Source organism: Trichechus manatus, unplaced genomic scaffold (genome assembly GCF_000243295.1).
Source record: "Trichechus manatus latirostris isolate Lorelei unplaced genomic scaffold, TriManLat1.0 scaffold00047, whole genome shotgun sequence".
NCBI lineage: Eukaryota > Metazoa > Chordata > Mammalia > Sirenia > Trichechidae > Trichechus > Trichechus manatus.
This window is the reverse complement of record NW_004443983.1, coordinates 6,882,194-6,898,874: the sequence shown is the minus strand read 5'-3', so window position 1 is coordinate 6,898,874 and position 16,681 is coordinate 6,882,194. Positions and strand designations below refer to the sequence as shown.

General features: G+C 35.8%; 1 protein-coding gene across 1 annotated transcript in view; it reads right to left on the bottom strand.

The window, feature by feature from the left end:
* TRIM36 (tripartite motif containing 36) overlaps positions 1 to 16,681 on the bottom strand; it is a 34,629-nt gene that overhangs the window by 13,762 nt on the left and 4,186 nt on the right. The window contains exons 3-4 of the mRNA XM_004376983.2: positions 8,461 to 8,786; positions 6,127 to 6,273 (exon numbers count right to left, since the gene is read on the bottom strand). Of these exons, the coding sequence (XP_004377040.1) occupies positions 6,127 to 6,273; positions 8,461 to 8,786 (473 nt within the window). The remainder of the gene's footprint in view (positions 1 to 6,126; positions 6,274 to 8,460; positions 8,787 to 16,681) is intronic.

Below are 16,681 nucleotides of genomic sequence, written 5' to 3'. Positions count from 1 at the left end.
AAAAAAAAAAAAAAAAGAATTTAAAAAGTGAGTTTCCTACCTATAACATTTTTCCGTTTTTTACTTAGACCATGTAAAAGGGTAAGAGAATGTATGCAAAAATGGAAGGGACAGGTCTCTGACAGGACCTATTTTTACTTCAGAAGAACACCCAATGATCACACACAGTGTTTCCTTGATGGCTCATGGGAGAGACAGAGGAAGAACCTTTGAGGTAGATTAACAAGATCTATGAGGACTAAAGGCAGGGTGGGGTCAAGAAAGAAAATACAGAATGCTAAGGGTAGAAACAGACATAAAATCTTCTGTCTTAACTCAACATTTTACAGATGATGAAACCAAAGCTCACAGAGTACAAATGTAAAATAGCCAGTAGCTGAACTAGGATCAAAAACCTACTCACTGCATAGTATACTAATCATTATTCCACAGGCTGAGAAGTACTTCTTCAGCACCCAGTTGGAAGTAAGATGACCATTCTTCCAATACTGTTCCTGTCAAGCCATGCTGGGACCAGAAGTACTAGATGCAGATATACTTTTTATCTAAAGCAGCAAAGAGTTTAATTTGGCCATTTAAAATTTAAGAAGGCTTAGTTCTAAAACAGCTTAAATTAGGAGTGCAAAAGAGGCTAAGGTAAGATGACTGTTAAGATAGCTTAAATTACAAGTGCAAGATAGGCTAAGATGGCTGACTCAAAGAGTTAAGGACCAGGGAAGAATATATGACAGAATTCAGAAACATAGTCTAAGAGCACCAAGGTTCACTCTCAATGAGTTTGAATGCTTAAGACAAAGCCTACAGGCAACTATAGCCTTCATCAGAATCAGCACCAGCCCTCTTAGTCCCCTCAGGCCAAGAGAGATCTGTTAAAACCAAGAATTAGTTATAGCCATTTATTCATAGGCCTACAAAAAGCACATGTGCCAAATACTGACATGAGGCACTGAGGATAAAAGTAAAATGTAAAAACACAAGGATCCTACCTTCAGGAAGTTCATATAATGGGGGAAGCAATTTTAAATCCTTTAGATAAAGGGCCCTGTTCTCTAAGAACTGAAGAGAAGCTAATTTTTTAAGGACTCCAAAATTTCTCAGAACCTTTCCTCTAGAACAGTGGTTTTCAAACTGTGGTGTGAATAAGAGTCTCTTGAGAACTAATGAAGGACAGAGGCCCAGGCTCCCTGAAGTAAAAAAGGGTCCAGCCTCTGTATTTTTACCAGTTCCCTAGGTGAGAACGACTGCATTTCTCTTTTAATCAGGTCCTTGATCAAAAGGTACCCAAAGAAGCATTACAATCAACAAAACAGAGGAGGAGGAGAAGGAAGAGAAACTCATTAAACAATTATACATTTTCTAGGAGACCAGGCTAAGAGGAGAGCATATGGTCCCTGCCCTCATGGCATGTACAAGAAGACAGAAAAAGAAGAAAGGGAAGAAGGAAAAGAACAGATAGGACACACAAAAACCAAACAGCGAGATGCCAGATTTAAACCCAAACATATCAATAACCACATTACATGTAAATGGTCTAAAACTCAATTAAAAGGCAGATATTGTCCAGATGGATAAAAAAGCAAGACTCACAACGATGCCTGAATGTCAACCAATTCTTTTTGGTACAGTGACTCTGTGTATTCCTTCCATCTTCTTTTGATGCTTTCTGAGTTGTTCAGTATTTTGCCCACAGAATCCTTTAATACTGCAGTACGAGGCTTGAATTTTTCCTTCAGTTCTTTCACCTTGAGAAACGCCGAGTGTGTTCTTCCCTTTTGGTTTTCTAACTCCAGGTCTCTGAAAGTTTCATTATACACCCACTCCTCACTTATCAACATGGTTAGGTTCCAAAGACCAGGTGGTTATGTGAAAACTGGCATTATGCAAAAATGGAGGATGACCACATCAGATCACAAAATGGAGGAAGACTACCTCATTGCATAACTGCCAAGTTACATCATTACGTAACTGCCAAGCCACTGAGAATCATGGCCTAGCCAAGATGACACATAACTTTAACCATCACAGCCAGTGTTACTCGTCTCACACCTCGGCGTTCATTACTGCCAAATGTTCCATCGTCAATGTGCAAAATAGTCAGATAGGAGATTTTTTACTATTGCTGTAACTGCAAAATGATGGATAATGAGATAATCGATAAGTGAGGAGTAGGTATAATACTTTGTCTTCTCATTGAGTTGCCTTTTGAAATTTTCTATTCAGCTGTTTTACTTCATCATTTCTTCTGTTTGCTTTAGCTACTCTATGTTCCAGAGCAAGTTGCAGAGTCACTTCTGACTTTCATTTTGGTCTTTTCTTTCTTTCCTGTCTTTTTAATGATCTTTTGCTTTCTTCATGTATGATGTCCTTGATGTCATCCTACAACTCATCTGGTTTCAGTCATTAGCATTCAGTGCCTCAAATCTGTCCTTCAGATGGTCTTTAAATTCAGGTGGGATATACTTCAACGTTGTACTTTGGCTCTCATGGACTTGTTTTAATGTCCTTCAGCTTCACCTTGAACTTGCATAAGAGCAACTGATAGTCTGTTCCACGATCAGCCCCTGGCGTTGTTCTGACTGATGATATTGAGCTTCTCCATCGTCTGTTCCCATATATGCAGTCAATTTGAATTCTGTGTATTCCAGTGGTGTCCACGTGTACGGTTGTCATTTACATTGTTGAAAAGTATTTGCAATGAGTAAGTTCTTTGGTCTTGCACAATTCTATCATGTGATCTCTGGTGTCTTTTCTATCACCAAGGCCAAATTTTCCAATAATTGGTCCTTCTTCGTTTCCAATTTTTATATTCTAATCACCAGTAATTATCAATGCATCTTGATTGCATGTGTGATTAATTTCAGACTAAAGGAGATGGTAAAAATCTTCAATTTGTTCAACTTTGGCATTAGTGGTTGATGCATAAATTTGAGTAATAGTCATATTATCTGATTTTCCTTGTAGGCATATGGATATTAACTAGCATAGTGCAGGCTTGAACACACACTGGGCATTACTAGAGGCATACTTCGTTTTATTGCACTTCACTTCATTGCACTTTGCAGATACTGCGTTTTTTACAAATTGAAGGATTGTGACAACCCAGTGTTAAGAAGTCTATTGACGTCATTTTTCCAACAGCATTTGCTCACTTTGTGCCTGTCATGAATTGAATTGTGTCTCCCAGAAATGTCTGTCAACTTAGCTACGTCATGATTCCCAGTATTGTATGACTGTCTACCATTTTGTCATCTGATGTGATTTCCCTATGTGTTGTAAATTCTATCGCTACGATGTAATGAGATGGATTAGTAGCAGTTATATTGATGAGATCTACAAGATTAGATAGCGTCTTAAGCCGATCTCTTTTGAGACACAAAAGAGAGAAGCAGAGAGACATGGGGACTTCACACCACCAAGAAAGCAGTGCCGGGAGCACAGCACGTCATTTGGACCTGGGGTTCCTGCGCGGAGAAGCTCCTAGTCCAGGAGAAGACTGATGACAAGGACCTTCCTCCAGAGCTGACAGAGAGAGAAAGCCTTCTACTGGAGCTAACACCCTGAATTTGGACTTCTAGCCTACTAGACTGTGAGAAAATAAATTTCCCTTTGCTAAAGCCATCCACTTGTAGTATTTCTGTTATAGCAGCACTAGATGACTAAGACAGTGCCTCTATGTCACATTTTGGTAATTCTCAAAATATTTCAAACTTTTTCATTATTATCATATCTGTTACGGTGATCTGCAATCAGTGGTCTTATGTTACTACTATAATTGTTTTGGGGTGCCATGAACTGTGCCCACATAAGACAGTGCACTTAATTGATAAATACTGTGGCTGTTCTGACTGCTCCACTGACCAGCTGTTCCCCCCTCTCCCTCCCTGTCCTTGAGCCTCCCTATTCCCTGAAACACGGTAATATTAAAATTAGGCCAATTAATAACCCTACAATGGCCTCTAAATGTTCAAGTGAAAGGAGAGTCTCACGTCTCTCATTTTAAATCAAAAGCTAGAAATGAGTAGCTTAGTGAGGAAGACATGTTAAAAGCCAAGATAAGCTGAAAGCTAGGCCTCTTGCAACAAAGAGTTAGCCAAGTTGTGAATACAAAGTAAAAGTTCTTGAAGGAAATTAAAAGTGCTACTCCAGTGAACACACAAATGTTAAGAAAGCAAAACAGCCTTATTACTGATATGGAGAAGTTTTTAGTGGTCTGGATAGATGATGAAACCAGCCACAACATTCCCTTAAGCCAAAGCTAATCCAGAGCAAGGCCCTAATTCTCTCCAATTCTATGAAGGTTGAGAGAAGTGAGGAAGCTACAGAAGAAAAATTTGAAGTTAGCAGAGGTTGGTTCATGAGGTTTAAGGAAAGACAGCATCTCCATAACATAAAAGTACAAGGTGAAGTAGTAAGTGCTGATGTAGAAGCTGCAGCAAGTTATCCAGAAGATCTAGCTAAGATAATTGATGAAGGTGGCTACACTAAACAGCAGAAATTTTCAATGTGTATGAAACAGCCTTATACTGGAAGAAGATGCCATCTAGGACTTCATAGCTAGAAAGAAGTCAAAGGACTTCAAAGCTTCAAAGGACAGGCTGACTCTCTTGTGAGGGGCTAACACAGCTGGTGACTTTAAGTTGAAGCCAGTGCTCACTTACCATTCTAAAAATCCTAGGGCCCTTAAGAATTATGCTAAATCTACTCTGCCTGTGCTCTATAAATAGAACAACAAAACCTGTATGACAGTACATCTGTTTACAATGTGGTTTACTGAATATTTTAAGCCCGCTGTTGAGACCTACCGCTCAGAAAAAAAGATTCCTTTCAAAATATCACTGTTCATTGACAACGCACCTGGTCACCCAAGAGCTCTGATGGAGATGTACAAGGAGAATAATGTTGTTTTCATGCCTGCTAACACAACATCCATTCTGTAGTCCATGGATCAAGGAGTAATTTCGACTTTCAAGTCATATTATTTAAGAAATACATTTCATAAGGCTATAGCTGCCATAGATAGTGATTCTGCTGATGAATCTGGGCAAAGTAAATTGAAAACCTTCTGGAAAGGATTCACCATTCTAGATGCCATTAAGAACATTTGTGATTCATGGGAGGAGGTCAAAATATCAACATTAACAAGTTGATTCCAACCCTCGTGGATGACTTTGAGGGGTTCAAGACTTCAGTGGAGGAAGTAACTGCAGATGTGGTGGAAACAGCAAGAGAATTAGAATTAGAAGTGGTGCCTGAAGATGTGATCAAATTGCTGCAATCTCATGATAACATTAACAAATGAGGAGTTGCTAACAAATGAGGAGTTGCTTCTTATGGGTGAACAAAGAAAGTGGTTTCTTGATAGGAATCTACTCCTGGTGAGCGTTGTTGAAATGACAACAAAGGATTTAGAATATTACATAAACTTAATTGATAAAGCAGAAGCAGGGTTTAAGAGGACTGACTCCAATTTTGAAAGAAGTTCTACTGTGGGTAAAATGCTATCAAACACCATTGCATGCTACAGAGAAATCTTTTGTCAAAGGAAGAGTCAATCAATGTGGCAAACTTCACTGTTATTTTAAGAAATTACCACAGCCACTCTAGCCTTGAGCAACCGCCACCCTGATCAGTCAGCAGCCGTCAACATGGAGGCAACACCCTCTACCAGCAAAAAGTTTATGACTTGCTGAAGGCTCAGATGATGGTTAGCATTTTTTAGCACTTTTTAGCAATAAAGTATTTTTTAATTAAGGTATGTACATTGTGTTTTTAGACATAATGCGTTGCACACTTAACAGACCTACAATATAGTGTAAACATAACTTTTATATGCACTGGGAAACCAAACATCTCATGTGACTTGCTTTATTGTGATATTTGCTTTATTGCGGTGGTCTAGAACTGAACCTGCAGTATCTCCGAGGTGTGCCTGCATATCAGTGTAACTAAGAACTGTCTGGTCAGAAACACTAGCAATCTAATATTAGATCATTAAATAAGGCTTCACATTGTTAACTCATTTCAGTGAAACAGACCATACAACAAACCACGATTTTATAAAGAAAAAGTTAAAGGCATAAAGTTACAAAGAATCAAAATTTTGTTCCAAAAATAAACAAGTCCTACCTTTAAGGTTTTGTAGGCAGTGCTCATAGTGGTTACACGGTGATTGGAATGATTACCACCCAACTTACAAAGATGACAAACAGGCCTCTTACACAACTCACAGTACATGTTTATTCTCTCCGTTTCATGTTCTGGGCACATTAAAATCTATTGAGCAAAGAAAAAGATGTGTTTAAGTTTCTTCATAGCTTAGATGGCACTCAAAAAGTTTCAAGTAATCTGACAAAATCGTAAAATACAAAGATATGCTTTATAAAAATCATTAAATAAAACCATTTAACTAAATAAACGTGAAAAGAAATCAAAGCTTTTGATACAACACATGAAAATTCTCTATTACAATTACTATTTTTCAATTTGAGGAGTCAAATGTCCATTGAATATGTACTTGTTGTTTCTCCCAAACTTGGTGAAAATTTCATTCCTATTAGATTCAAGTGGAATGATTAACCAAACTGGAAATGCCATCCTGACTAGGCAATTTTTAATCATGATTAACATTTTTATAAGGTACCAAAACAAAGAACTGATGAGAACTCACGGCCTCACCATCTCTCACTGAGTCTTGGAACACTTATTCTGATACACTCCCAGATATGTTAGATTTTTACATATTAATTGCACAGATTTTGATCAAATTTAGAACTGTGCCTTTTCTGGTTTGACCAGATTTTTTCCTTTTAATTTTCTCTGTAAATTACCATCATAGGTACCTTTGAAATGTTATGTAAAATAATTATTTTCAGTTGGAAGAAGGGGAGGAATCTCTTAAACTAGCATGTTAATGAACTCAAAAAGTTGTTGTCTATGATTTCAATAGACTAAATTTTAAGCAACTGTAACTGGTCTGATAACTTATAAATGTTAAATAACAACAACAACAAAGTTTATTATGAAAAGTCCTAATATCAATGCAGAAACCCAGAAGAGAGAAACAATTTGAAAAGATCTCAATTTTCCAGCATGTCCAAGTTCCTACATTCTCAAAGCCATCACATTTAAAATAAAAATTGGTTTTCTGTATGGAATGAGCAAAACAACTCAAAGTCAGACTATTCTATTGAATAAGGGACACCCTTCCAGAATTTTACAATACTAAATAACACTAAATACATAAAGGAAAAAAACATTTTTTCTCAGTATAAACTATTCATATTTCTTTGGTTCTCCCTCATCAATCTTTTATTATGTTTGCAAATTAAAAGAATGACAGTTTGCAATTTATACTCAAAATTTCATGAAATTCTTAACTTGTGAAAACCAAAGCCTAATATAATTCAGTTAACAATCATAAGTTCTTTCATAGTGGAATAGTATCAATTAATTTAATCTTTTTGAAAAATATATTAAAACACCATGAAGTTGTAAATTTTTTAAAACGTATGACCTCAAGCACGTAAAATAAGATGAAGAACATAACAGAGAAAATGATCTGATAAATCTATTGCCATGCTGAGGTAGTTTGAAAAATAAAGAGTCATTCAAAATGTGGAAGCATAGATTGTTTTTCTTTTACTCTAACAGCCCTACACTATTTAAAATGATGTAAGAAATATTCAGCTCATAGTTTCAAGATATTTTTTGGGGTAGTGTTTTCTGTTCTCTATCGTAAATTAAAAGTTTTGTACTTAAGAGTACAAATAGATTTTCATACTCACACAAGTTACTAAGTTTTGAGGGGTAAGAACTTTAATTAAAAGAATAGATTACGTTTGTTTTTGTATCTATATAAATCAGAAACACGTATAAATGAAGACATCCAGAAATCATTCTACTTTTCAGTCACAAAGCACAGCAAACACCACAAATACGAAAAGTTCTTTTGGGCATTATTTTTTAAAAAATTATCCAGAATGTTTAAGAAATGCAAATTCCACTTCAGATATTATGTAATCATTATGTCATAAGATTAAAAATATAAGGTTGGAATTACTCTTATTCATAGCGTCATTTTAAGTAACTGAAATGTCAGAAAAATACGCTCCCCAATCAAATCTTTTAGGTAATTATAGGTTTATGACATTAATGCACAAAAGCTTTTTAACTTTAACCATTGCAACCTTACAGAGTAGAGTACAGCTGACATAACCTTCCCTTTATTACTCAGAATTATCATTACATTCATTTATAATATTGTATTTATTATAACAGAATGATACAATATTGCCTTCTAAGCTCTAGGATGTTTAGCCCTACACTAAGTAACTCCAACTATGAGGACTAAAGCTCTTGTACCTGCGTTAAAAGTTATTTTCTTACTGTCAAGTTCTAGACTCATAATAATTTCTTTTGTAACATTAAATTTAATATTCTATCAATAAAAACTTCACTTACCTTGGGTCTAAAATTAGTGGTTGGGCCCACATACTCATGTTGAGCTTTTACAGTACCCCAGGGATGATAAATTTTGAAGCATTCGTTGCAGTAGCTTGCACTACAGTCCATGCAACTTTTAGTGGACTCTTGAACTGGTGGTTTGCAAAGGTCACACATAATGGCTGTGGCTGCCCTAGCTGCCTGCCGATATCGTTCCACAATAGTTTCCAAAGTGAAATTTCTAAACAGACCATTGATTCCTCGTTCTCCAAGATCCACATCATGCTCACAGCCGGGGCAAGGAAAAGTAGTTGTCCTAGGAGTCAATGAACTGCGCTTCCAGCCTGTGTAATTAGTAAGCTTTTGTTTAGTTACATCAGTAGGAAAATGAATAGAATGAAGAAAACAGGAGTCAAGTTTTAGAAAGATATATATCTAATAAATATATTCCAAAAACATAATGCCAAAAGTGGCTCTATCTGAATTAATCTGTATTCTGAAAATACTTTTTAAAAAGTGCTTTTTCACTGAATTTCTCTTGGTATACAAAAGACAAGCCCAAGTTATTAAACCAAAGAGAAAAGGAAAATACTCCATAGTAAATCCTATATAAAAACCATTTAAACCGAACATAGACATGTGGATAAAACACATAATACAATACTACACAGTGTCAGGATTTTTAAATTATATAGCATTCATGGTTATTTTTATAAACCATATCCATAGGAATTTTGGCTACCATTTAAATGAACATAGCCTTAGCTGACTGAAAGGACTTAAGTTAAGACATAAAAGAACAGGGGTCCTTAATCCAGACCACAGATAGGCTCCAAGGAAACTCATGAAATATTTGAAATTATGTGCAAAAATTTGCATCTTATATACATTAGCATATTTTTTGGCTAAATAATCCATAGCTTTTATTGGTTTCTCAAAGGGATATGTGAACACAAAATTAAGAAGCACTGCAGTAAAGGGTTTTCCACTGTAGTATTGTTTATCTGGAGAAATTCAGTAGGCAAAAATGGAGTGCAATCTATAGAAGAGTGAAAAACTCATTCATAAACCTAAAATTTAGTGACTTTAAGAAGGACCAACCATTTAGTATCTTCTTATGACCTGAAAAAAAAGAATCACTAAGATTACTTAATTCAGTAAGCCAAAAGTTATCTAAAAAAGTATAACAAATAATTTTTTAATACACACACACTACACACAGAATGATCTTAACGTCACATCCCTGTTCAGTATTATCACCTTGATTTTACCAAATCAAGAAACCAAGGCATGACAATCCTTGCACCCCAGTTCACAGGAATCTAGGTTGTCCATTTAATAGAAACACATGCGTGCCACATTCCTTCCTCTCATTTACTAATCTATTCTTAGAGTATGCAGTCTTGGTTGTCCACAAAATGACTTGCTTTAAATATAAACACAAACTTCTTAACTTACAGCTTTCTTTCATACTACTATGTATCAAGTACCAAAGATGAATGGTTAAATTCAGTATACCACATTTAGAAAAGGCCTTTAGATAGCTACATTACTACTGCCTTTGCACACTACTATCATCACTCAAAAGAATGTCTTAAAAGACGTCTAGCATGAAAGCACTACAGGTAAAATTTAGCAATCAACCCATGATGTCGCCCCCTTACAGTGACTTTATAGCATGCTAAATAACATTGGGCCCTGAAAGCTACTTATGCAACATGCAGAATATTTTTACTATCTTCCTTTAAAGATATTTTGAACCTTTACATTTTTAAACATTAATGCATACAAAAAAAGCTCTCCCATAAAAATTTGAAAAGCCTAAAATATATTCTTGTAATAATTTAAAAAACGTGCAATACAGTCCAATATGTTTCATACCACAGCAGGCATATAATGACAAAAGCAGCAAAGCTAGTTTTAAAACACATGCCAATGAAAACATCATTTAGTGAAAAAACAAGCCAAACAATTCTGGGAGTGATATAGTGCAGTGGTCAAGTTTAAACAAATGGAAATTCACATTTAATTGCATGCTTTCACACGTGAACTAGATGACAGAAATTAAAATGAATGGATAATTATTCTCAGTCAATGTTTAAAAAATGGGTTACCATTGGTTTAAGAATTAAAGGTTGTGATCAATTAAGTAATGGAACAAAACAAAATAAAATCGTGACTACAAAATCACGCTTTAACATGTATAATGGTGACACCCAATTTTGGTCTTCATGTTCAGAAATTTCAAAAAAGATTTTATCCCTTTCCTGTAAACCTCTTTTATTTTTATAATCGAAAAAATAAGGTGTAAAGCATCAGACAGACTTTAATTAGACAAAATATTGAACCAAGACATATGAGTAATTTTTCACATAACTTATTCAAATAGATATCTCGGCTACTTTTCTAAACAGAGCTTAAAAACTCTCAAATCTTTCTAATGAATGCTAAAAAACATATTTTATTTCATCCATCTTGTATTTTAACCACTGTCTTATGTTCAAAGCAATAAAGAAAACAGGACAGACTTAAGTGTATTCTGGGAAGTAAACCTAATGAAAAATCTCAAGACAGTGAAACTAAGAACAAAATGTAACAGAGTCAACTTTTTACTCTCTATAGATGTGCTACCTAATATACAGTAGCCATCAGCCAAATGTGGCTATTTAAATTTAATATTAAATAAATCAAAAAATTCTGCTACTTGGTCACACTAACTGCATTTCAAATTCCCAAGAGCCAAATGTAGCCAGTGACTACCATATTGGACAGTGCAGGGTTGAACATTTCCAATGCAGCAGAAAGTTCTACTGGACACTGCTGCTCTAAAGCATGATATAATGAAAAAGAAAAGGAACGATGCCTTGGAAAGACACAGAAGTAATGTAGACTAAGTAATGCAAATTCTATATATCAAACTGAGTTTGCATGTTGCAAACTGAGCCAATAATATTTGCAAATTATTTGAATACTGTCACCTTGCAGAATCAGTTCTTTTCCCCATGTCTTAACTTCAAAGACAAATTAAATGAGTAAGCATAAATTATGATACAATTTAAAAATGAATACTCCAAAATAACTTCAAGTCGTCTTACAACAAAATCCTCCCCCTAAAAAAATCAGCTTTTAGTCATATGTTTATCATTAAAATACCAAAGAGAAAATACGGTATATCAAAACAAAGAGGAGGAAGTCAATTCATAACTAACAGGTTCCAAACCTCTTTTAACAGTTGGATCCTCTCCCACATTCTGACTGCAAACAACTTCCCCGCTGCTAACACCTGGCCTGTTATTGAACAACCTCTCCCCAAATCGAACATTCATTTGAACTTCTTGGTATGTGGCAATGAGCTGATAACGTCTTATGGTTCCACTTTAGCTTCTTTTAGCACATTCTGACCATTTGATGCCTATGAGTTACAGTAGCACTTTTCAACCTGCAAAAACTATTTTTCTTAGCTACCCTCTAAATAAAAAATGGCTAATAAACAATAAACTTGTTTTAAGCAAACAGCTCCTACTCCTCCAACAAGTTACTAAATTTCTGCACTTAAATTCTCAGGGACTCTCCAGAGTTTGTAAGAGAAAGGATTACATGTGGCTCCTAGAAGTGGCTAGATTTTAAAATTGAGGGATGCAGAAGAAGGTGAGGAAGACAGAAAAGGGATAACATATTTCAGGTGCTAATTTTATTTTCAAATAAAATACAGGGTATCACCGATATTCTACAAAACAGTCAATTTTACTTTAAAGGTCAACTGGATTAAAACTTTTGTTTTTTTTAAAATAAGATAGGTTAGCCCATCTTCCACAAAGAATCAAATACTTTAGAAAGCCTAAAAAAAGCAGTGTACATTATCTACCCGCAATTGGGTATGGCCTCAATGTTAAAACTGATCTGAAATACTTTAAAACACTAACAACAAAGACACCATATGCATAAACTCAAGCAAATATTATGTTATTAATTACAAAAATTATCAACATTTTTAATCAATTTTTAAATACATAATAAAGTGCTAGCTTATTTAAACCTCCCACCTTAAGGCAGCAATATGGCTTTAATGTAAGCTTTGTCCCTCTAAGTAAATGTAAAGGATTTTTAAGATACTGTATTTAAAAATACAAAAGTGGTATGTCATTTTCTTCAAAAATAGCTTGTCATGAATACTGACAAAATACAAGCATTAATAATCAGTGCTCTCCTTAAAAATGCAGAACTCACTTGGAAATTTAGTCCTGTTGACCTTTAAGTCATTTCAGCTCAATTTGTTCACTTTCTACATAATTTTGAAGACTTGACCACTGATGTTTAAGAACCTTATTTAATCAAGGTTATTTAATTTACGCCTAACACTATACTGCCTGCGGCCACACAAGCAATAAAGCATTTTCTACCTCTCCACCCCAAAGATCTCCGTTGTGATGCTGTGAACAATGAACAGAAAGCTGGATTTAGAATTTAATTTCAAAGAAAAGATTCACAACTTGTTAACAAACGATAAAGCCGTAACTGTGTCCTGCACATAATACAATTGTTGAATTAACAGTAAAAAACTGTGTTTTTCCTGGTACACATGGGATTTATAAAGTCAGCAATATAAAATCTTTAGCAAACTATCTCATTAGAGTTCAGAATTAATCACTGTTGGTGCAGCACTTAAGAGATCTACACTCTGTCCTGCAGATTTGTCTTTTTAAACAATCATATTTCTGGTAAATGTTGGAAACACAAAGTAAAAGCAAACATCTTTAACTTTTTATTGATCTAAATCAACACTATAAATAAACATTACAAAAGCCGAATACAGCTTTCTGACAAAAAGAAATCAAAATGGGAGGAAGCTTGATGAAAAGTGTACAGTAACAGGACTGTTTTACTTCTACATGATTTAATGTGCTATTGTGTTATACACACAAACCTTACTCTCCTTTTAAGGGAAGCTTTTATTTTAAAAATCTGTCAAATATTTATTGCAACACTACCCAATAGAAATATGTGAGCCAAAACTGCAAGCCACATATTGTCATTTCAAATATCCCAGTATCCACTTTAAAAAGGTAAAAAGAAACAAGTGAAATTTATTTTAATGTTATTCAACAATATATCCAAAAAAATGTAATCAACATAAAATTATTAGAGATTTTTTTTCATTCTATGTCTTCAAAATTAGCACATTTGTATCACATCTCAATTCAGACTAGACACATTTCAATTGCTCAACTGCCAATACGGCTAGTAGTTACTGTACTAGGCAGTCCAGGTCTAATGAATTCCTTTATGAAAACAATGGCAACACTAATTTTTTGAATTCTACTCCTCCCATACCAGTTTGTTACAACAGGGCTTCTGGTGTCTTTCTCAACTATGTCTAACTGATAGGGGGGAGACAAACTGTCAGGAAAAAAGGGGAATTTTTCTTACCCATGAATCTTCGAATCGATCCGAAGAACAATTATAGACAAATGCCCAATTAATGTAGTGTAACTAATGTTATATTTGTAATAACAATGACTTCTAATAGTTTAAAATGTGCTCTTGGGAAGGTGGGCAATCCCAAAATTTGTATTCATATGATAAAAACACCCAGGAAGGATTATTACACTTGCAGCATTCTCATCCTTTGTGTGCTTCATCTGTATTTGTTATCTTGCTCTGTATGTGTTCTACTTGATTAGGGACTACGTGTTCTAAGTATTCTATATGCTTCTTAAAAAAAAGGACAAACAAGTCTATCTTGTTCATTGCTCTTCAGTATTTAGCTGTGTCAGGTAATCAGTGAGCATTCAAATATTTGTCAAATAAATGAATTCAACTGACATTCAGCAAGGACAGAACTTTAGTGCTGGAGAAGATCTGGAAGGTCAACTGGTCCACTCTACGAACAACGCAGCTTGTCCCTTTATAGTATTTGCAAAAGGCGGTCACCCATTCATTGTTTAAAACAAAGACTGCAATCACTAGTGACCCCAACACTGGATGGATCAGAGCCAAATGTGTGTTTTGGCTGTCCTGTACTATGTTTGGAGCCCTGGTGGCGCCGTGGTTAAGCGCTTGGCTGCTAACCAAAATGTCGGCAGTTCGAATCCACCAGCCGCTCCTTGGAAACCCTATGGGGCAGTTCTACTCTGTCCTATAGGGTCGCTAGAGTTGGAACCGACTCGATGGCAACAGGTTTAGTTTAGCTTTTTGGTACTACGTCCACCTGACGTGTTTTTAAACAATGTGAATTAACTGCCAACATTTAAAAAATAGATGTCACATAAAAATCATTACTAGGCTTTCATGAAAAACCAATATACCTGAAACACGGCCCCACCAATCCCACGTGATAAAAATTCAGTGGTGCCAAGGAATTGACTCGATGGCAAAGGGTTTGGTTTTTTGGTTTTAAGTGACTACTGCCCCCTTTAGACAAGACATCCATTCTTGTCTCCATGGTCCCAACCACACCCTACTGTCTCCAACAGGGAGGCTGAGTGTCAGTTGGCTGCTGACACTGAGGCTGCTGGTTTTCTTATAGTAAGTTAATAGGAAAATGACACATTTGTTTCTCTATCAAATAAGTAAAATGCCCGGGGCCCGCTTCATTAATCTAAGTTACTTATTTGGCCCCTGCAGCACCTAAATTTTGACCCTTGATTTAAACACTTCTAGTGACATGAATCTGATACAATAAGGCAGCCTGTTTCATTTTTGGACAGCCTTCTTTTTTCTTCCTCTCCTGTGCTAATCTGAGCTCTCCCTTCCCTTTCCCTCTATTCATTGATCCTGAACCTTTGCTGTGAAGATACTCACTGCATTCCTCTTCCACAAGACAGCCATCATATACTAGAGTTATCTCTTCTGCAAGTTAAACATTTCTTCTAATCGTTCTTCATATAAAAGATTCAAACTCTTCACCATTTTAATTCCCTCCTCTGGACATAATCCAATTTAATATGGTTCTTCTTAAAATGTGGCACTTAGGAGGCAGACCTCAGTAAATTTCTGGTCTATAAAGTACGGTGGAATGTATCTCTTATTCTGAAAAATATGCCACTGCTACTGAATATAAGCATTATGGCATGCTCTTTGCACAAATCTTGTAGCAGAGGTTTGATAGTCAAGATCCATTCAACAAATATTTGTTGTGCACCTGTCTACAGAGTATTGTGCTAGGTAAGTTCCTGAAAAGAAAGCATTAACTATATCTTTTATTGCTACTTCATATGAATCACATAGAAACAGTGACCAAATCTTAAGATTAAAAGGTTATATAAAATACATGCGAGCTTATATGTACGAGTTCAGTCTAATTATAAGTAGAATTAATAGCACATAACTAAATTTTCATCTAAATGTCTGTGCTAAATATTAGTATACAAAAAGTGAATTTTCCTTGGTCAATCAAGCAGGGGCCCCCAATTAGCCAATTAAGATCTACCAACAGAATATCGCAACTGGAACAACAAACAACATCATGATAAACAGAGAAAAGATTAAAGGTGTCAAGGATTTTGTTTTACTGGATCCACAATCAACACCCATGGAAGCAACAGTCAAGAAATCAAACAACACATTGCATTGGGCAAATCTGCTGCAAAAGACCTCTTTAAAGTGTTAAAAAGCAAAGATGTCACCTTGAGGACTAAGGTGCACCTGACCCAAGCAATGGTGTTTTCAATCACCTCATATGCATGGGAAAGCTGGACAATGAATAAGGAAGACTGAAGAATTGATGCCTTTGAGTTACGGTGTTGGAGAATACTGAACATATCATGGACTGCCACAAGAACAAACAAATCTGTCCTGGAAGAAATACAATCAGAATGCTTCTTAGAAGCAAGGATGGTGAGATTTCATCTCACATACTTTGGGCATGTTATCAGGAGGGCTCAGTCCCTGCAGAAGGACATCATGTTTGGGAAAGTGGGGGGTCAGTGAAAAAGAGGAAGACCCTCAACAAGATGGACTGACACAGTGGCTGCAAGATTGGGCTCAAGAATAAGGACTGTGAGGATGGCGCAAGGATCGGGCAGTGTTTCATTCTATTGTATGTAGGGTTGCTATGAGTTGGAACTGACTCGACGGCACCTACAAACAACAACAGTATATCAAGTTGTATCTGGTAGAGCCCTGGTGGTGCAGTGGTTAAGAGATCGGCTGCTAACCAAAAGGTCGGCAGTTCGAATCCACCAGCCACTCCTTGGAAACCCTATGGGGCAGTTCTACTCTGTCCTATAGGGTCGCTATG